The sequence below is a fragment of the Phacochoerus africanus genome, chromosome 9 (genome assembly GCF_016906955.1).
Source record: "Phacochoerus africanus isolate WHEZ1 chromosome 9, ROS_Pafr_v1, whole genome shotgun sequence".
Taxonomy (NCBI): Eukaryota; Metazoa; Chordata; class Mammalia; order Artiodactyla; family Suidae; genus Phacochoerus; species Phacochoerus africanus.
The window spans coordinates 93629411-93652087 of NC_062552.1; the positions used below are offsets into that span (position 1 = coordinate 93629411).

General features: G+C 38.4%; 1 protein-coding gene across 2 annotated transcripts in view; it reads left to right on the top strand.

Annotated features, from left to right (window-relative positions):
- The window catches only part of PALS1 (protein associated with LIN7 1, MAGUK p55 family member), a 100537-nt gene extending 79539 nt beyond the window's left edge, over positions 1-20998 (top strand). For both annotated transcript variants that reach the window (XM_047795195.1, XM_047795196.1), the window contains exons 12-15: positions 7630-7797; positions 8599-8801; positions 10562-10672; positions 18066-20998. In XM_047795195.1, coding sequence (XP_047651151.1) covers positions 7630-7797; positions 8599-8801; positions 10562-10672; positions 18066-18242 — 659 coding nt within the window. In that variant the 3' untranslated portion in view covers positions 18243-20998. The remainder of the gene's footprint in view (positions 1-7629; positions 7798-8598; positions 8802-10561; positions 10673-18065) is intronic.
- Positions 20999-22677: the final 1679 nt, after the last annotated feature.

Sequence of the window (22677 nt, forward strand, 5' to 3'; positions counted from 1 at the left end):
GAGTGACGCTGAACATCTTTTCATGTGTTTCTCGGCCATCCATATGTCTTCTTTGGAGAACTGTCTGTTTAGATCTTCTGCCCATTTTTGGATGGGGTTGTTTGTTTTTTTGGTATGGAGCTGCAGAAGTTGTTTATAAATTTTGGAGACGAATCCCTTGTCAGTGGATTCACTTGCAAAGATTTTCTCCCATTCTGTGGGTTGTCTTTTTGTATTGTTTAGGGTTTCCTTTGCTGTGCAGAAACTTTGAAGTTTGAGTAGGTCCCATTTGTTTATTTTTCTTTTTATTGTCAATACTCTGATAGGTGGATCTGAGAAGATGTTGCTGTCATTTATGTCAGAGAGTGTTTGGCCTGTGTTTTCCTCTAGGAGTTTGATAGTGTCTGGTCTTATATCTAGGTCTTTAATCCATTTGGAGTTTATTTTTGTGTATGGTGTTAGGGAGTGTTCTAATTTCATTCTTTTCCATGTGGCTGTCCAGTTTTCCCAGCACCACTTATTGAACAAGCTGTCCTTTCTCCATTGTATAGTCTTGCTTCCTTTCTCATAGATTAGTTGGCTGTAAGCGCATGGGTTTAATTCTGGGCTTTCTATCCTGTTCCACTGATCTATATGTCTGTCTTTGTGCCAGTACAATGCAGTTTTGATGACTCTTGCTTTGTAGTATAGTCTGAAGTCCGGGAGCCTGATTCCTCCAGCTCCATTTTTCTTTTTCAGGATGTCTTTGGCTATTCTGGGTCTTTTGTGCTTCCAAACAAACTTTAAAATATTTAGTTCGAGTTCTGTGAAAAATGTCCTTGGTAATTTGATAGGGGTTGCATTGAATCTGTAGATTGCCTTAGGTAGTATAGTCATTTTGATAATATTAATTCTTCCAATCCGCAAGCATGGTATATCTTTCCATCTGTTTGTGGCATCTTTGATTTCTTTCATTAGTGGCTTGTAATTTTCAGAGTACAGGTCTTTTGTTTCTTTAGGTAGGTTTACTCCTAGGTATTTTATTCTTTTGGATGCGATGGTAAACAGGATTGCTTCCCTAATTTCCTTTTCTGCTTTTTCATTGTTAGTATATAGAAATGCTATCGATTTCTGTGTATTGATTTTGTATCCTGCAACTTTGCCAAATTCGTGGATAAGCTCTAACAGTTTTCTGGTAGAGTCTTTAGGATTCTCTAGGTATAGTATCATGTCATCTGCAAATAGCGATAGTTTTACTTCTTCCTTTTCCAATTTGGATTCCTTTTATTTCTTTTACTTCTCTGATTGCTGTGGCTAGGAATTCCAGAACTATGTTGAAGAGTAGTGGTGAGAGCAGACATCCTTGTCTTGTTCCTGATCTCAGCAGGAAATCTTTCAGCTTTTCACCATTGAGAATGATGTTGGCTGTGGGTTTGTCGTATATGGCCTTTATCATGTTGAGGTAGGTTCCCGTTATGCGCACTTTCTGAAGGGTTTTTATCAGAAATGGGTGTTGGATTTTGTCAAAGGCTTTTTCCGCATCTATTGAGAGGATCATATGGTTTTTATTCTTCAGTTTCTTAATGTGGTGTATCACACTGATGGATTTGCGGATATTGAAGAACCCTTGCATCCCTGGGATAAATCCCACTTGATCATGATGTACAATCCTTTTAAAGTATTGTTGGATGCGGTTTGGTAGTATTTTGTTGAGGATTTTTGCATCGATGTTCATCAGTGATATTGGCCTGTAGTTTTCTTTTTTTGTGGAGTCTTTGTCTGGTTTTGGTACCAGGGTGATGGTGGCCTCATAGAATGAGTTTGGGAGAATCCCTTCCTCTGCAATTTTTTGAACTAGTTTTAGAAGGGTAGGTGTTAGCTCTTCTCTAAATGTTTGATAGAATTCACCTGTGAAGCCATCTGGTCCTGAACTTTTGTTTGTTGGAAGTTTTTTTTGTTGTTGTTTTGTTTTTTGCTATTTCTTGGGCCATTCCCGCGGCATGTGGAGGTTCCCAGGCTAGGGGTCTAATCGGAGCTGTAGCCACTGGCCTACGCCAGAGCCACAGCAATGCGGGATCCGAGCCGCACCTGCAACCTACACCACAGCTCACGGCAATGCCGGATCCTTAACCCACTGAGCAAGGCCAGGGATTGAACCCACAACCTCATGGTTCCTAGTCGGATTCGTTAACCACTGTGCCATGACGGGAACTCCTGTTGGAAGTTCTTTAATCACAGTTTCAATTTCAGTTCTTGTGATGGGTCCATTCATCTTTTCTATTTCATCTTGGTTTAGTCTTGGAAGATTGTACTTTTCTAAGAATTTGTCCATTTCTTCTAGATTTTCCATTTTATTGGCATATAGTTGCATATAGTAGTCTCTTATGATCCTTTGTATTTCTGTGGTGTCCGTTGTTACTTCTTTTTCATTTCTAATTTTATTGATTTGAGTCCTCTCTCTTTTTTGCTTGATAAGTCCGGCTAGGGGTTTATCAATTTTGTTGATCTTTTCAAAGAACCAGCTTTTTGTTTCATTGATCTTTTCTGTGGTTTTCTTCATTTTTATTTCATTGATTTCTGCTCTGATCTTTATGATTTCTTTCCTTCTACTAACTTTAGGTCTTGTCTGTTCTTCTCTCTCAAGCTGCTTTAGATGTAAAGTTAGTTTGTTTATTTGAACTTTTTCTAGTTTCCTGAGGTGGGCTTGTATTGCTGTAAAGTTTCCTCTTAGAACGGCTTTTGCTGCATCCCATAGGTTTTGGAGTGTTTTATCTTTGTTGTCATTTGCTGCTAGGTATTTTTAAATTTCCTCTTTGACTTCTTCAGTGATCCATTTGTTGTTTAGTAGCATGTTGTTGAGTCTCCACGTGTTTGTGTTTTTTGCAGTTTTTTTCTTGTTGTTGATTTCCAGTTGTATAGCATTGTGGTCGGAAAAGATGCTTGATAAGATTTCAATTTTCTTAAAGTTACCAAGGTTGGATTTGTAGCCCAGGATGTGATCAATCTTAGAGAATGTTCCACGTGCACTTGAGAAGAATGTGTATTCTATTGCTTTTGGATGGAATGTCCTATAAATATCTATTAAGTCCATCTGGTTTAATGCATCATTCAGGACCTGTGTTTCCTTATTGATTTTCTGTCTGGTTGTTCTGTCCATTTCTGTAAGTGGGGTGTTGAAGTCCCCCACTATGATTGTGTTATTGTTGATTTGTCCTTTTAAGGTTGTTAGCAGTTGCCTCATACATTGTGGTGAACCTATATGTTGGGTGCGTAGATATTTAAAATTGTTATATCTTCTTCTTGGATTGATCCTTTGATCATTATGTAATGCCCTTCTTTGTCCCTTAAAATAGTCTTCATTTTAAAGTCTATTTTGTCTGATATGAGTATTGCTACTCCAGCTTTCTTTTGATCCCCGTTTGCATGAAATATTTTCTTCCTTCCTCTCACTTTCAATTTGTATATGTCCCTAGAAGTGAAGTGGGTCTCTTGAAGACAGCATATATATGGATCTTGTTTTTGTATCCATTCAGCCAGTCTATGTCTTTTGGTTGGGGCGTTTAGTCCATTCACATTTAAGGTAATTATTGATATGTATGTTCTTATTGCCATTTTATTAATTGCTTTGGATTTGTTTTTGCTGCTCTTTTTCCTTTCCTTCTTCTCTTGTTCTTTTCTGCCTAGAGAAGTTCCTTTAGTATTTGTTGTAAGGCTGGTTTAGTGTTGCTGAATTCTCTCAGCTTTTGCTTATCTGAGAAGGTTTTGATTTGTCCTTCAAATCTGAACGAGAGCCTTGCTGGGTAGAGTAATCTTGGTTGGAGGTTTTTTCCTTTCATCACATTGAGTATATCATGCCACTCCCTTCTGGCCTGCAGTTTCTGTTGAAAAATCTGCCGATAGCCTTATCGGGATTCCCTTGTATGTTATTTGTTTCTTTTCCCTAGCTGCTTTCAAGATTTTCTCTTTGTCTTTAATTTTGGTCAGTTTGATTAGTATGTGTCTCGGGGTGTTCCTCGGTTTTATTTTGTATGATACCTGTTGTGCTTCCTGGACTTGAGTGATTCCTTCCCCATGTTAGGGAAGTTTTCGGCAATTATCTCTTGGAATATTTTTTCTGTCTCCTTCTCTCTCTCTTCTCCTTTTGGCACCTCTGTAATACGGATGTTGGTGCGTTTCACGTTGTCCCAGAGTTCTCTGAGACTCTCTTCATTTGTTTTCAATCTTTTTTCTCTTTTCTGTTCTGCATCCGTAATTTCCACTAATCTGTCCTCCACCTCACTTATTCGTTCTTCTGCCTCCTGTATTCTGCTGTTAGCTGCTTCTAGTGAATTTTTTAAGTTATTGTATTTTGCATCTCTTCTTGTTTAAGTTTTATATATTGTATCTCTTTGCTCAGTGTTTCCTGTAAATTATCCATCTTTGTCTCCAGTTTATTTCCAATGTCTCGCATCTTCTTCAGCATCAACAGTCTAAAGTCTTTTTCCTGGAGGCTGAGAATCTCCTCATGGCTTAGCTGTTTTTCTGGGGGTTTTCCTTTCTCCCTCATCTGAGTTATAGTTCTCTGTCTTTTCATTTTTATAGGTTTTTGGTGTGGTGACCTTCTTACGGATAATAGAGTTGTAGCCTCTCTTACTTCTGATGTCTGCCCCCCTGTGGCTGAAGTCATTATGGGGGCTTGGTGTAGGCTTCCTGATGGGAGGGGCTGATGCCTGCCCCCTGGTAGGTGGAGCCGATTCTAATCCCTCTGGTGGGTGAGGCTTAGTCTCTGGATGGGATTAGAGGCAGCTGTGTGCCTGAGGGGTCTTTAGGCAGCCTGTTTACTGAGGGGTGGGGCTGTGATCCCACCTGGGTTGTTGTTTGCCCTGGGGCCTTTCAGCAGCTGGCTGACGGGTGGGGCCAGATTTTCCCAAAATGGCCACCTCCAGTGAAAGGCACTGCTGCTGAATATTCCTGAGAGCTTTGCTTTCAATGTCCTTCCCTCACAACAAGCCACATTCACCCCTGTTTTCCCAGGATGTCCTCCAAGAAGTGCGGTCAGATTCCCTTGGAGACTTTGCTTTGCCCTGGGACTCAGTGCAGGTGAAAGTCTGTGTGCGCCTTTTAAGAATGGGGTCTCTGTTTCCCCCAGTCCCGTGGAGCTCTTGCGCACAAGCCCCACTGGCATTCAATGCCAGATGTTCCAGGGCTCTTTCTCCCTGTGCCAGATCCCCACACGTGAGAGTTTGATGTGGGGCTCAGAACTCTCACTCCTGTAGGTGAGTCTCTGTGAACCAGTTAGTTTTCAGTCTGTGGAGCTTCCCACCCAAGAGGTATGGGGTTGTTTATATTGCGAAATCACCCCTCCTACCTCTTGATGTGGCCTCCTCTTTTTCTTCTGGAGTAGGGTATTTAAGGTTTCCATTCCATTTTGGTGAAGTGTGCTCAGTCTTTAGTTGTGAATTTTGTTGTTTTTAGGAGAGAAGTTGAGCTCCAGTCCTTCTATTCCGCCATCTTAATCCCTCCCTCTGTTTCAGCTTTCCAGTTGAATGCCATTTGGGCCCAAGTCCTTGAAATCTGAGCTTCTGCTTTCTCCTTTATAAGAACATAATATTTTTGTCCTCACAGCATTTCAGACCACTGGTTCATTAAAAAGGCTACCACCCAGGAACAGCCAAATGGAAGGGATGCATGGGGCAAAGCACATGGCACTTCCACAGTCTGAAGGACACCAACCTCTTGCCACGCCTACAGAGATCCAACCTATAAGGCTTATTCTTATCTCACAATACCTTAAAATATTTTTTAGATGGCATAAATTAAACTAATGAAAGTAAAATGTTATAGGTTATTGTAAATTTTGATATAAAACTAAATCTGAGGAAGTTCCTTATGGTGCAGTGGGTTAAGGATCTGGCATTGCCAGTGCAGCTGTGTACAGGCTACAACTGTGGGATGGGTTGACCCAGGAACTCCCACATGTCACCAGTGCAGCCCAAAAAAACAAACCAGCCAAAAAACAACTAAATCTGAGGTTCCATCTGCTGTAATAAAATTTTTTCCAAAATAAACATCCTAATGCTAATTGATAGATTATGTAACTAGGAAAAACCTTGGTTTTTGTTGGTTTGTTTGTTTGTTAGTTTTAGCACCCGAGGCATATGGAAGTTCCTAGGAGTTGAATCAGAGCTACCGTTGCCCCCCTATGCCACAACCACAGCAAGTGTGATCCGAGGCACATCTGTGACCTACACCAGATCCTTAACTGTTGTGGCAACGCTGGATCCTTAACTCACTAAGCAAGGCCAGGGATCAAACCCACATCCTCATGGATCCTAGTCAGGTTCATTAACTGCTGAGTCACGAAGGGAACTCCAAATTTTTAATCCTTTCCTTTATACTTGGGTAATTGTTTAACATCTGTTTCTTTATATCTTGAAACACTATAATTAACTATTTCAGCTCTAATAACTATTGTACTATAGAAAATCTATAAATCTAAGTCCTTAAATCAACATGCTTTCACAGCCTGATTGTACATGTTAGTAGAAGCAACTTAGATCTTTTTGAGGGAAAAGTATTTTAGGAAGGGAGTGAATTACATTTCTGTTCATAATGCTGTTATCATAATTAATATTCTTATTAATAGCTATCATTTATAATATTTATAACTGTTCTATTTAAGGGACATTAACCTTCATCCATTTAGTCCTCGTAATAAATTCCTTGAGATTACAGATTGATAAATTCAAATTCATATATTAAAGTGACGTGCTTATGTTCTTATAGCTACGTGGTTGAGTTGGACTCTAAACAGAGTGTGAGTTCCTACTCTCTGCTCGGTACTAAGCACTGACAAGAGAAAGATGGTTTCCTGCCCTCACAGAACTTAAGAGCTGACAGAGTCTGACTGCAGAGTCACATGAAGGAGTATGAGTGAGTGAGGAGATGGCAGGTCACTTAGTTGTCTGCCTTTGTTCTTACCACTTGACAGCTTCACGTTCATCTGCGTTATGGGCTTTAAGAGTATTTCCTCACCTATTATAATTTATGCCTCTTCTTGAATCATGACTTCAGGTTAGTATTAGTATTTCAGAATAAAGTGAACACAAATGTAGGAAGGTGGGTAGCACAAATACGCTATGTTTTCAAGTTACATGATCACAGAGAGTATTGCAGCTTTCTGTGATAACATTAGTTGCAGCACTATTAGTAAATGTCTGTGCCAGTTACTGTTTTCAGCATATACATTGTCTGCTCCTTAAACCAACCCTCTAATCGAAGCATTAGTATCCCCATTTTACAAAAATGACAGATATTATTCTCATTAGTTTATCCCTTGGTGCCTTATCCTCTGTCAAAGTATTGGGTGCAAACTAGCTATTTTATATGAATGAGTATAATTATATTGTATTAAACATTCAAACACGATACGAAACAAGAGAAGTAATAAACATTTTTAGAAGGAGTAATATATTGTCTGGTTTATTTTCATAATATCCTGGCAAGAATATAAGGACATGGGAAAATACTCATGATATAATGCTACCTAGTTATTACTGTCTTGATCCAAAAAGTTAAGAGTTTTTAATGAGAATAACTTGTGCTTTTTTCCAAGTTTTTGGAAGATCTATGAATAGCTTTATTAGATGGTAATAATTCTGTCTGAAGGACTTAACTTTTTCTTTTTTGAAGATTATGACAATGAAGAGATCTTAACTTATGAGGAGATGTCACTTTATCATCAGCCAGCAAATAGGAAAAGACCCATCATTTTGATTGGCCCACAGAACTGTGGCCAGAATGAATTGCGTCAGAGGCTCATGAACAAAGAAAAAGACCGCTTTGCATCTGCAGTTCCTCGTAAGTTTGGATGCATTCCCATTTCCTCTGCTTTTCAGCTTACCACCTTAGAACCTAACTATGTAGGAAAATTTTTCATCCTTTTTTTGTCAACATTGTTGTTGAAGAACAACTTTGTTTTAACTAAATATTTTAAGAATTTGCTACTAATGATGGTCATTCTTGAGAAATTTACATTTTTCCCAAGAGTCCTAGTACTAGTTAACTTTCAAAATGAATTTTAGTTTGGGCTTCTTCGACTCCCATGTTTAGTATGGAATCAGCTCCTGTTTTTTGTTTGTTTTTTAAATGAAATGCAAAATGAAGTAATTTAGAGTGTAAGCATAAAATGTATTAAATATAACTATTATTAAGATACTAAAAACAGGAGTTTCTGTTGTAGTTCAGTGGTAACAAACCCGACTAGTATCCATGAGGATGCGGGTTCAATCCCTGGCCCTGCTCAGTGGGTTAAAGGATCCAGTGTTGCCATGAACTGTGGTGTAGTTTGCAGACATGGCTTGGATTTTGTGTTGCTGTGGTTGTGCCACAGGCCAACAGCTGCAGCCCCAATTCAACCCTTAGCCTGGGAACTTCCATGTGCTGCACCTGCGTCCCTAAAAAAAGATACTAAAACATATTGTTTATATCTTAATCTAGGAATAAAACCAGCCAAATTTAAACACATGGACGCTAATATTCCCTCAATTCGTTAGTTTTTAATTTGTACTACAAAATAAATATTTTATCTGACCAGCAGTATTATCCCTCATCCTTACTTTGATCCACCCCCATTATTTTTACCTGATTCTTTTTGCCTAGATACAACCCGGAGTCGCCGAGACCATGAAGTGGCCGGCAGGGATTACCACTTCGTTTCACGGCAGGCATTTGAGGCAGACATAGCAGCTGGAAAGTTCATTGAGCATGGCGAATTTGAGAAAAATTTGTATGGAACCAGCATAGATTCTGTACGGCAAGTGATCAACTCGGGCAAAATATGTCTTTTAAGTCTTCGTACACAGGTAAAACTATTTTGGTTTACGGTGTTGAGCTTTTTTTGCAGAGTAATTTTTAGTAGAAACTATATTTTTATCTAAGAACCACAATTCTCTACAGTTTTTTCACACTAATTCCCTGTGTGAAATTAGACAGGTTGCTAAATCTTTTTCAGTTTCCTAAAAGGGGAAAATAACATATTACATACCCATATACACATATTTTTTTAACCTTAAAATATAGCAACTATAGTGCTGATAGTACTTTAGTATTTTGAAGGTTATAAAAGAACTTCTCTTTCCTGATTCTAATCTGAAAAAATTAGAGTATTTAAAGGTCATTTTTCTGGTTTTATCTTTTTTCTTTTGTCTTTTTTTAGGGCCATACCCACGGCACATGGAGGTTCCCAGGCTGGAGGTCGAATTGGAGCTACAGCTGCTGGCCTACACCACAGCCATGGCAACGAGGTATCCAAGCCTCATCCGCAACCTACACCACAGCTCACAGCAACGCCGGATCCTTAACCTACTAAGCGAGGCCAGGGATCAAGCCCACATCTTCATGGATACCAGTTGGGTTCATTAACCACTGAACCATGATGGGAACTCCCATTTTTATGGTTTTAAATGCCATAGTTCAGGTATCATAATGAGTGCTTGGTTGTAGCTAATGAAACTTCCATTGCTTTCTATCAGACAAAGCAAAACCTTCAAAAATTACTAACAGTTGCTTTTTAGATTTCCATTAAAAAAATAAAATAATTATATAAATTTGGGATTTTTAAGATTGTGAATTCTTTTTCTTTTTTTAGACTGTACAGCTTTAGCATTAAACTTTCCTTAATGTGATGGAATCTACTGTGTATATCAACTCAGGATACATAGGCAGTGGTCATTAGAGATGTATATGAAGGAGAATTGACTCCAAATGGCTTTCCTGAAATAGTAATTAGGTTTATTTTTTAGTGAACAAAAGAGCTTATTAGTCTCTACTATTTAATTGTGAACATTAGATTTGAGAGACATATCAGTGTTTTTTCTTAATTCCTTCAGAATTCTTTATATTATTTTGGCTAACAGATTTACCAAAGAACTTAAGAGTAGTTAAACATATTGTCTTAATTATTATTTTTAGGTAGAAAAGAGCAAGTCTCTCTCATCTCCGTTTTTGTAGAGTGCTTCACTCTAGGAACACAGTCCCTTAATTCAAACAACCTGCTTTTTTGGTGTCTTGTTAGGGCCGCACCCATGGCACATGGAAGTTCCCAGGCTAAGGGTCAAATCGAAGCTGCAGCTGCTGGCCTACACCGCAGCCACAGCAACACCATATCTGAGCCATGTCTGTGACCTACACCACAGCACATGGCAATGCTGGATCCTTAACTCACTGACCAGTGCCAGGAATCGATCCTGCATCCTCATGGATGCAGACGGGTTTGTTACTGCAAGCCACAATGGGAACTCCAAAACAATCTGCTTTTTTTACTTGAATGTGCTTTTCCAGAGTTTTCTTTCATATGCGTTTATGAAGTTTTTTTCTGATTCTTTTTGCATTTAGGCCTTGGCACATGGTAAAGTGACTGCTCATTTATAATTCCTTCAAAATGGATTTTTATTATAATCTGTATGTGATCTTACTAGCAGGATATTTTATTATTACATAATTGTCATCCTTCAATATCATTCGTTTTTATTTCATTATATTAAAAAAAGTAAGCCAATATTATGTGTGTGTGTTACAGTACACAATATATTCTTACACTGAATGGTAGGATCTTTCTTTATAGTCATTGAAGACTCTCCGGAATTCAGACTTGAAACCATATATCATCTTCATTGCACCCCCTTCACAAGAAAGACTTCGGGCACTATTGGCCAAAGAGGGCAAGAATCCAAAGGTAAAGTTTAGCTGTTATACTGTCCCAGACAGTCATGACTTAATATGTCACAGTGCTTAAAAGCTACATCAGCTGAGGTTTCCAGATTGATTATGCTTTTTGCCATATCCCTTTTCCCCACATTTCTGGATTTGACTTCCTTGGACTTGGGCAGCTCTCCAAAGTGGGGGCGGGGGGAGCTTGGCTTCTCTTGTTGTTTTCCTTACGTTCCGTATTGTTACTCCAAATGTAAAGGTAACCTTTGGTATTTCTTAAAGCGTCCTTAATCTTCACACAGATCTGTGTTATTTCCAACAAGGATTAAGTTACACCCCCCCAAAATTTTTTTTCATCAGATTCTTAGGGATTATTTTCTCTGCCCATATTCCACATGTGCGGGAACCTAAAGTTGAGTGCTCTTTTCTCCTCTTTTTCTCATTGTATGTTCTGTCTTCTGCCTTTAATCTCCTACATGTTCTGATATGGAAAAACATTATTATTAATTATTTTAGATGCTGGATATGGTTGAGGTATTAAAAATTAAATAATAATGATATATTAATCAGAGAGCATTGAGATTTTATTTAAATGTATGAAATGAAAGCCAGCAAGTGACTTCCTATATCAAAGTAACTCTTCCTTGTTTTTGGCTGATTTCCTAAATACTTCTATTTTACAAAGGAGTCACCTAGATCGGATTCCATTGGCTACGCCTCTAAATCTCCTTTTAAAAGCTGTAAACACACATAATTATACTCCTCCCTAAAAGCTCAAGAGTCATTAAAACATAACAACACTCCTTTTCTTTGATTCCTGGCTGTTTACCACATCCAGCAGCCCTCCTCTTCTACTCTAAGTCTACTTATATTTGTTATTCACTCTATATGTGAAGGTGGTGTTTTTCAGTGTTTTAGACGTCAGGGCCTTGCTTATCCTATGTGTTGAACATAATTCTGATTGCTTTGTTTAGGCTAAGTGGGCTCACTGGTGGTTAAAGTAGTGTTTCACTCCTTTTTCATTTTTGCAGCACAAATGTAGGTTCATAAATAAATGATGTCAGAGTCTCTGCTGTCCTTAGCACTTGGGGTGACACAAAAGAAATATGAGGCATAGTCACTGGCTGTTCTTGAGGAAGAGCACAATATAATATGCAAAAAAAAGATTAATAGTTTGTAAAACTGAGAGCAGTAACTACTTTGGATGACCAGAACTATTCTGGTTGTTCTAGAAGAGGGTGGATGCACATATAAAGGACCAGAATGGACTCCATTTTACTTGTTCAACCTCATTTTCTATTTTCTCACATGCATACTAATTTTTTGTTAGGTTATTCTTCAACAAGGATTTAATACCATGCCAGGGGCTGTATGCCACTCCAGGATATGTTAAGTAACTTTCTTGTCTCTGGCAATGCTCTCATGGAATTTTTTACCTCCTTTATTTTGAAAAAGCTATCCCACATTAAGAGAGTTTGAGAAAGAATACCGATTAACAGTTGATCCTTGAATAGTGTGGTGGTTGGGGCACCAATACCTCTATGCAGTCAAAAAATTTCGTGTAACTCAGTCAGCCCTCCGTATCTACAGTTCCACATCCTTGGATTCAACCAACCACAGATAGTGTAGTACTGTAGTATTTACTACTGAAAAAAAAATCCTCGTACAAGTGGACCATGAATTTCAAACCCATGCTGTTCAAGGGTCAACTGTATACATATTTTTAAAGCAGGAACTTAATCAGTACCAGAATGTTTTAGCAGTATACAGTATGCTTGATTTTCTAAGTATAATTTTCTAATAAAATTAACTTTATTGAGGTTACTTTATGAGGTTATGTTGCATGCATTTTAATTGTATAATTTAGTGAGTTTTGGCAAAATGTAAAACTACCATGTCAGTTCATATATAGACCATTTTCATCACTCTAGAAAAGTTCTCTCATGCCCCTTTGAAGTACCCCCCCCCCCCCCCCGCCCCTGCTGCTCTTTCTTAGGTAACCATTTATCTTTTTTGTCATTATAGATTTGTTTGTCTGTTGTGGAAGTTCATATAACTGGAAACTATATAGTAAATTTAAGTTTGCATCTGGCTCTTGGTGAGCGTAGTTTTTAAGATTGATTTATGTTGCATCTAACAGCAGTTCATATCTTCTTATGTGAGTTTTGAACCATGATCCAGATATACAACAATTTGTCCATTCACTAGTTAAAAACCATTCGGATTGTTTCCAGTTTTGAGCTGGTGTGACTAAAGCTGCTCTAAACATTTGTAGTCTTTTGGTGGATAACGTATGTTTTCATTTCTCTTGAATTGCTGGATCAAATGATAAGTGTGTTTTAACTGTATAAAGATTGCTGAACTATTTTATAAACAGTTTGCCTTTTTACACTCCCACTTTGGTTCCATTTGTTCTGCATCCTTACCAAACTTTTGTTGTCAGTTTGTAGCAACTTTTTAGCCATTCTAATAGGTGTGAAGTGTTACCATAATGGTTTTCATTTGCATTTTTCTAATGACTAATGATAGCTTTTTTTTTTTTTTTTTCCTTTTCTTTTTATGGCTGCACCTGTGGCTATGGAAGTTCCTGGGCCAGGGGTCAAATCGGAGCTGCAGCTGCAGGCCTTATACCACAGCCACAGCAACACCAGATACAAACTGTATCTGCAGCCTACACCGAAGCTTGCAGGAACACCAGATCCTTAACCCATTGAGCAAGGCCAGGGATCAAACCTGCATCCTCACAGAGACAACATTGGATCTGTAACCAGCTGAGCCACAATGGGAACTCCAATAGTTAGCATCTTTTCATGTGGTCATTTGGGGATATTCTTTTGTGAAGTGTCTCCACTTTCATTTTTTTTTAATTGAGCTGCTTTCTTATGGAGTTGTAAAAATTCTTTATATATTCTGGGCATAAGTATTTTTCATAGTCTTTGCAATTAAAAATTTTTTTTTGCAGGTCAGAAGTGTTTCTTTTGTTTCTTTTTTTGTCTTTTCAGGACCACACCCAAGGCAAATGGAGGTTCCCAGGCTAGGGGTCTAATTGGAGCTGTAGCTGCCAGCCTACACCACAGCCACAACAATTCGGGATCCGAGCCAAGTCTGCAACCTACACCACAGCTCACGGCAACGCTGGATCCTTAACCCACTGAGCAAAGCCAGGGATTGAACCTCATGGTTCCTAGTTGGATTTGTTTCTGCTGCGCCATGACGGGAATTCCAGAAGTGTTTAATGAAAAACAGCCATTCTTTGGTATCTGGGGAGTTGGTTCCAGGACCTGCTGCAGATACCAAAGTCTTGGATGCTTAAGTCCCATAGTTGGCCTTCTGTATCTGTATTCACATCTGTGGATTAAACCAACCGCAGATCATGTAGTACTGTATTTATTGAAAAACATCCCCTACACGCAGTTCAGACCTATGTTGTTCAGGGGTCAACTACATACTCTTTCATTTTTCTTATGGTTAATGTTATTTGTAGTGTCTAAAAAAGTTTGCCTACTCTAGTATTACAAAGATTTATTCCCGTTTTCTTCTAAGATTATAAAGATTTATTCCTGTTTTCTTCTTAAAGTTTTTTTTTGCATTAGCTTTCATTTTCAGGTCTATAATCCATCTCAGATTCATGTTTTAGCATGAGGTAAGAGTAGAGGTGTGGGGTTTGTTTTATTTTTTTATTTTTTTTTACTTGCATCTGTAGCATATGGAAGTTCCTAGGCTGGGGGTTGAATCCGAGCTACAGCTGCTGACCTACACCACAGCCACAGCCACACCAGATCCGAGCTGTGTCTGCGACCTACACCATAGCTCACGGCAACGCCAGATTCTTAACCCACTGAGTGAGGCCAGGGATCGAATCTGAATCCTCATGGTACTAGTCACGTTCTTTTTCCACTGTGCCATGATAGGAATGACTGGGTTTGTTTTAATCACATGTGGCTCTCCACTTGCTTTCGCATCATTTCTTAAAAAGATTATTCTTTCTCCCACTGAATTACATTGGCATCTTTGTCAAAAATGACTTGACCAAATACGGGGAGGGATAATTTCTGGACTCTATTTTGTATCTATGTTAATATCACACATTGTCTCTTTTTTTTTTTTGGCTGCACGTGCAGCATGTGGAAGTTCTTGGGCCAGGGATCAAACCAGCACCACGGCAGTGACCCAAGCCACTGCAGTGACAGTGCTGGATACTTAACCCACCGAGCCACATGGGAACTGCTAATATCATATTGTCTTTAATATAGTTTTATTTTAATTCTAGAAAAACCATCATAAAAAGGAATAAAGTACTGATAACATGGTGCAACATGGATGAACCTTGAAAACATGAGTGAAAGAACCCAGTCACAAAGACCATGTTTTGTATGATTCCATTATTTGGAATGTCCAGAATAAGCAAATCTGTAGAGACCTAAAGTAGATTAGTGGTTGCCTAGGGCTGGGGGTTGGGAGAAAATGGGGAATGGCTGCAAACGACTGTGGTGTTTTAGGAGGGAGGTCAAAGTGGAGTGGAGGGTGATGAAAATGTTCCAAAATTGGTTGTGGTGTTGATCGCACAACTCCTCTGGGACTGTACTAAAAACTAGTGAATCATACATTTTTAAGTGGGTGAATTGTATGAATTCACCATTGAATCGGTTCCAATTCACCATTAAATGGATGAATTATAAATGAATTGTATTTAAGAAAGCTGTTATGGGGGGGGGGATAAGAATCCTAAAAGGCTTTTTTGTAGATTTGAAAAGGTTATTTTTAAATCTGTATGGAAATTTAAAAGAATAACCAAAACACTTTAGAAAAAGACCTAAATTGCAGGACTCTTGTCTTTGTTAAATTTTTTTTTCCATTTAATTAACATCTCTTTTTATTCTTTCTTTATACTTTGGCTTTAATTTGCACTTGTTCTAGTTTTGGAAGAAAACTTGGATGATTTTTAAACCTTTCTTCACTTTTCATTAGTTGCATCCTACAAATTGAGGTTATATTTTTCTATTTTCTCTCTTTTTTTTTGGGGGGGGGGTTGTTTTAGGGCCGCACCAGCAGCATATGGAAGTTCCCAGGCTAGGGGTCAAATCAGAGCTACAGCTGCCAGCCTATACCACAGCCACAGCAACACCAGATCTGAGCTCCTTTTGTGACCTACACCACAGCTCACGGCAATGCTGGATCCTTAACCCACTGAGCGAGGCCAGGGATCAAACCCACAACCTCACAGTTCCTAGTCGGATTCATTTCTGCTTCGCCACAATGGGAACTCCTGAGGTTATATTTTTCATTTACCATTTTGTTAAATATTTTCTAATTTCCTTTGTCATTTTTTTTAACCCATGAATTATTTAGAAGTATCTTATTTCAACCTATTAGTGAATTTAAAAATATTGTATTGATTTATATTCTACTGTGGTAAGGCAGCATACTCTGTAAGATGTCACGTCTTTGAAATTTTGTTGAGCCTCATTTTATGATCCAGTATCTGTTCTTTTGTCGGTGCATGTTCCTACATGCCAGAAAGAATGTATTTTGCAGCTGTTAGGTAAAGGGTGATGTATCTCATTGTCTTTTTATTCCACTTGTTTTATCTCCCTTGGTATTTAATGGTGCTTTATCACGTGATAGATTTGAGTAAAAACAAATCCTCAATTTTAACTCTATGAAGTAGTGCTAGGAAATTGATGGTGTTCATCACTGGGAGAAAAATGTAATCAGTTATCTGATTGTACTCTGAATCTGTTCTGCTACAGTGGGGGCTTGAGAGTGGTAAAAGAATAGTATGAACTGATTTGGTCAATTTTGCCTATGGGCTAGTTTTTCCAGGCCAAAAATTTTTGAGCAAAAACATTTCATTTCAATTTAGTCATGAATTGTAATTTGAAAATTTTAAGTACCAAATAAATGACATAAGCCATTTTGGCAAAAGATGAACTAATATTTAACTTTGATAAAGAAGAACTGTGAGGATTGGATAGTAATGTGAATCTGTGTAAAATGCTGGGCTTGATATTTAGGTTTCAAATCCAGTAACAAAGTTTAGATTCTATTTGAGTTCTGGAAAGTTCTCTTAATAATCTTGAGCTTTGAGTAGATGTAAGTTTCAGCAAGAGTGTCACAGTGTGTTCAGTTACAATGGTGTAGTCGAGTCACCACTGGAAACAAAGGGTTCTGTGTGCCACAACCAGATGCACAACATTCCAGAATGAAATTAGAGCGCCACACAAGACATCGACTGAGGACAAGCCAGGGCGGACACATTCTTAATGTTTTCCTGCTGTTACAGAAGCTCAGCCAGTTGATGATAGACTGTTTGGTATTGTGGGTCTAATATAGTATTGATGTCTAGCCTTTATGTCTGAGACATTTGGACATTAATTTGTCTTCATTGATGGGGTGATTTGGGGTAGTTAACACTTTCTTGGACACGTGTGCCTGATAATCAGGAGGGTCTGGGTAAGTTTTGCATATAACTTTGCCACCTGCTTGTGTGAAAGACCTATTTCTCTTATGCATGATGCTAAAGAGGCTTCACAGACTCTTCTTAGGATTTGTTTTTGAATCTTAAAAGACCTCCTTTGTGAGAGTTCCCTTTGTGGCTCAGCGGTAACAAACCCAGCTAGTATCCATGAGGATGTGGGTTTGATCCCTGGCCTTGCTCAGTAGGTTAGGGATATGGCATTGCCATGAACTGTAGTGTAGGTCGCAGACACGGCTCGGATCCTGCGTGGCTGTGGCTGTGCTGTAGGCTGGCCGCTGCAGCGCCGATTCAACTCCCAGCCTGAGAACTTCCATATGCCTTGAGTGTGGCCCTAAAAAGACAGAAAAGTAAATAAGACGTCCTTTTTGTAATGGAAACAGAAGCAATTTAAAGTATTAAACTGAGTATCTCCCAAAAAACACAGAAGATACCATTCTGTTGATGCTTTTCTTTTCCCATAATGTTTACTCTTTCTAACTCTGCAGCAGATATAAGGGCAGGGACATTCTGTAAGAGTCAAGAATAGATCGCACTTAGGGTCCTGACAGAAAGGTTCACTCTGTTACAGATGTTATTTTTAGGAAGAGATTGTTATGCCCTAAAATGTATGAAAACAAGTATCAGTAGGAAGTTCAAAATAACAGTCTGTATTCTTGAGGCCTCTGGTCTTGCGGGTGAAATAAGACAGATATACATAGAAACCTAAATAGCTGTATAAACAGGTTATTAGTATGTCCCAAATGATTCACAATATGAGTGTTGAAGATGCCAGAGCAAAGCAAATCCCTGTGGCCATGGCAGCATTGGTGAGGAGCTCATGAAGATTTTGAGAGACAGAAGGAGAGCAGCGTTAAGGCCTTTTCTTGTTCTTCAGCTATCACCGATCCATTGTGTATTTTGGTAAGGAATGGAATTACCTGTTTTTGTCTTCTCTTTGCAGCCTGAAGAGTTGAGAGAAATCATTGAGAAGACTAGAGAGATGGAGCAGAACAACGGCCACTACTTTGACACAGCAATTGTGAACTCAGATCTTGATAAAGCCTATCAGGAATTGCTTAGGTTGATTAACAAACTTGATACTGAACCTCAGTGGGTACCATCCACTTGGCTGAGGTGAAGGAAACATCCATTCTGTGGCACAGTTGGACTTGATGTGGCAAACTGCCCATAGGAAGATAGCCCTGACTTCAGCAAGACTCTGAGAAGATGGCAGGCAGTGTAAACGGTAGACCTGTTCTTAGATCTTCAACTAGTGAGAAGAAAACCCCTGTAGGTGTTATAACAGCAGTCTTTATCTCTGTACATGGCTTTACAGATTCTCGCCTCATTTGGGGATTTTAAATGGAAGTTTTCAGCGGAGCAGTTCCATTTTATACACATAAAAACCTTGTAATTCTGTTTTCACCTAACTAAATCTTTTTTGACTAGTCATATTTCCATGAAAAATTTGTGTATATATATATACATGATGGTCTCACATAGTAATAAATACTCATGTTATTTAACAGTTAACTTAAAAGATTTCATGGAAATGTGGGTGTGAAGGGAAACTGGTTCTGTGCATTAGGCAAGATAACATCTGGTTAAAAGACCAGTGATCAGAAATACTTTTTTTAAAAAAAATGGTGCCACTTTGGTCTGGAGCTAGCTACTCTGTTAGGCTTGAATTCATTTGTGTATCTTTTAATTCTTAAAAATATTCCATTAGAAGCATGAATTTTTCAGCTCAAACTCTGTGGATCAGACTTCATAGCAGACTGATCTAAAACATATACAACATGCTGATCTTTTTAAAGATAAAATGATTTTCTGAATTTTTTTTCTTCAACTATTGCAACTGATTTGATAACTTCCTTTTCCTGACCTGCACAGTACAATAGAATGTGGTGTAAGTTACATTTTTATGATGACTGGGCAGATGTTAATATAAACTGTGTTGACTGTTAAAAGTTTCTTCATGATGCAGTTTTTTACATACATGAGAGGACTTAGCACATTCGACAGTTTTTGCATTTTAATATGAATACAGTGTAATATGGTGACTGCTTTATATACAGGTAAAAAACTGGAATTCTGTGATCAATATGGCTGCTGTACTGTATACTAATATTTAATTAAAAATGGTCATTGATTACACTTGTTCAGCATTGGAATAAAATTGTATGTATGAGGGAATAATACGAGAGTTAACTTTGAGAGCAGAAGGAAAGGATGACCTGAAAGTCACTGGAACATTTTAGGAAAAGAACATTGCAGAGGGAAAAGCTAAGTGTATAGAAACAGGTTTTTATCCAAATAAGGTCTGCATCTTATGACCAGAATGCAACAAGCTTGCTAAATCATAAAATGTTTAAGCTTATGGGATTTTCTGTCTCTATAGCTTGTAGCTTTGAAATTCACCTTCTGTACTTGGCATGGAAAAGTTAATTTGTAGTGTTCTCAAGGTTCTAGAGATGGTGTGATGTGTGACAACCTCAAATGTGAATGTCTTGATTTTATTTTTATGACTTTAGCTATAACATTTCCTGTACCCAAAGCTAAACACTGGAATAATACTGAATTGTCACTTAATTTAACATAGGCAATTGTTTTTAATGAGTAGCTTGTCTCAGTGTCATGTGTGTGTTTTCTTTTACATAATTTTATTTGAATATGGACAGTTTATATGTTGCCTTTTTCTGTTTAAATTTGCATGGCCCTCAGAGTTGGCTGCGGAGTATGTCTCTTGTGGAAATACTTTCAGAATAATGTTCCCTAGGAAGAAAGTAACGTCCCTGGGTCGAGGGAAGGAATGCCATACATGCTGTCTTTTCAGGGCTGAAACACTCCACTTTATGGCAGGAAAATAACACAGGTCACACTGATTTTCAGCAATGAAGACCAACGACTGTAAGTACTTAGTATTTTCACCATTCCAGTTTCTTTTCAGGAAGGAAAGGTAGTAGTCTATGATAGACAGTGGAGTTTTGTGAGCTACTTAACTGACAACTATTTTCAACCCTAAGATCTAAAATGTTAGCGGTTTGATTCAAGTTAGGATGAGATTTTATGTGGTGTCAGTAAATGGCTGCTGTGCTAGTCCCTGAATTAGCCTGTAGACTGTAGGGCCACACGAAGGCCATGTGCCGTGGCGACTAAGGCATGGCTTTAACAAGCAAATCCAAGTCCCCTACAGAGGCACAGGCCATGTCACAGTATATCCTTAGAAGTCTAAGGAGTTATTTTGGGGGTCACTGAAGTCCTATAATTCTTTCTCCTCAGCAGTGGCAGAAGGATAGAAATGGTTATCTCAAACTTTCCTCAGTCCCAGTGCTATGGATGTGCTAATACTCAACACAGTCCCTCAACAACATGACAAAGGAGTTGTTGCAGACTTCCTTCAAAGAAAATGGGAAAAAGTTGCTCTCCACCTGGCTGTGCTACATGCTCTGGCCAGTTCCATTTCCTCTCCCTCCCCAGTGTGAGGGAGGGCTTAACCACTTACAGAATGATACCAATAGCTGATGAAATGCACATTAGTTCAAATAAGGAAATAATCTTCCTTTACTAAATTTTCGTAAGTCAGAACAACAACAAAAAAAAAGAATGGTGTTTAGATTAATCCAGATTTGCTTTCTGTGAAAATCTAATGTCTGGATTTTTTTTTTTCCCTTTTCTCATCGCCTAAGGAATAAAGTATTGATAAGCAATAATTTGAATGTAATTTTGTGAATGTGTATGGAAAATATAAACCAGGGATTTAGCCTTAATAAAGGTAACCTTTGACATTTATATTAATCCTCCTTTGTACTCTTATCCTGCCTGTATCTACACTGTTATTTTGAGATGTAATACTGCACCCACAATAATGTAAAAATAAAAAGTAAAATTATATTTCAAATTTTAAAAGCTACTCAATACTTTCTCTTGATGTGTTTATATCCTCTGCCATTCAGGGTTTCAACACATCTAATGACCCACCCTTCCTTCAAATTTTGCCAGAATCAAGTCCACTGGAATCTCTGGGTAAAACAAAAATACATTTTAATTATTTCTTCATAGTGGAAGAGTATCCCACATTGGCTGAAATGTAGGAATTTTTTCCTTTTTTTTTTTTTAAACTACATTAAAGAGAGACAACTTAAAGCTGTGAACTGTCAAGTTTTCTGGAGAAGAAGGTATGTAATATTTAGGCAAATTCCACTTACATGCAACCATGGGTTTGAGAACACTGAGGACAGGATGTGAGTGGTTGACAAATATGTAACATATTTCTCCCCTTTTTTTCTACAATACCTGCTCTGTAGCTCTCAAAGGAGGCAAATGACATACTAACAAAAAGTGTCACACATACACACACACATCTGCTACCCCCCCTCTAGCTTTCTAGTCTTGTTCCTGATCTATCCCCTTCCCCTAGGGCTCAGATCATCCCAACAGTATAGAGCAAGTTATCTGTCCACTACTGTCTCCCATTTCTCTTTAACAATATCCTAAACCATAAAATAAAAATAAAATCATCAGCACTTCTGTAGGGAGATAAGAGAAGGCCAGTAAACGCCAGAGGTTTATAAAGCCACAAGAGAAATCTAGGGTACTTACCTGTTTCTCCACATCTACCTTAACTGATTTTTGCCTCCTAGAGTGTCAGTACATACTGCTCAAGAACCAAGGCTCTACTATTTATAACAGTCAAGACATGGGAACGACCTAAATGTCCACTGATAGATGAATGGATGAATAAAGATGTGGTTTACATATGTACAATGAGATTATTACTCAGCCATACAAAAGAATGAAATAATACCATTTGCAGCAACATCGACGGACCTAGAGATCATACTAAAGTCAGAGTAAGAAAAATACCATATGATATCACTTATAAGTGGAATCAAAAATATGAAACAGGAGTTCCCATCGTGGCGCAGTGGTTAACGAATCCGACTAGGAACCATGAGGTTGCGGGTTCAGTCCCTGCCCTTGCTCAGTGGGTTAACGATCCGGCGTTGCCGTGAGCTGTGGTGTAGGTTGCAGACGTGGCTCGGATCCCACGTTGCTGTGGCTCTGGCGTAGGCCGGTGGCTACAGCTCCGATTCAACCCCTAGCCTAGGAACCTCCATATGCCGCAGGAGCGGCCCAAAGAAATAGCAACAACAACAACAGAAAAAAAAATATATGACACAAATGAATTTATGAAACAGACTTGTGGTTGCCAGGGGGAGAGGAGATGAGAAGGGATGGAGTGGGCGTTTGGGATTAGCAGAGGCAGACTATTTCATACAGAATGGCTAAACAACAAGCATAGAGAACTGTATTCAGTATCCTGTGATTAACCAAAATGGAAAAAAAAAAATACATGTATAGCTGAAACACTTGGCTGTACAGCAGAAATTAACACAACATTGTAAATCAACTATACCAAAAAAAAAAAACAAAAACCAAGGTTCAGAAATCAAGATACATCTGGCCTGCATCCCATCTTCACGATGGAAATGACAATATTTCTCCCTAGAGTGTTAGGAGGCAGTTCAGTGTTACCTATCTTCAAGACTAAAGAACTCAATTGTTGGTTT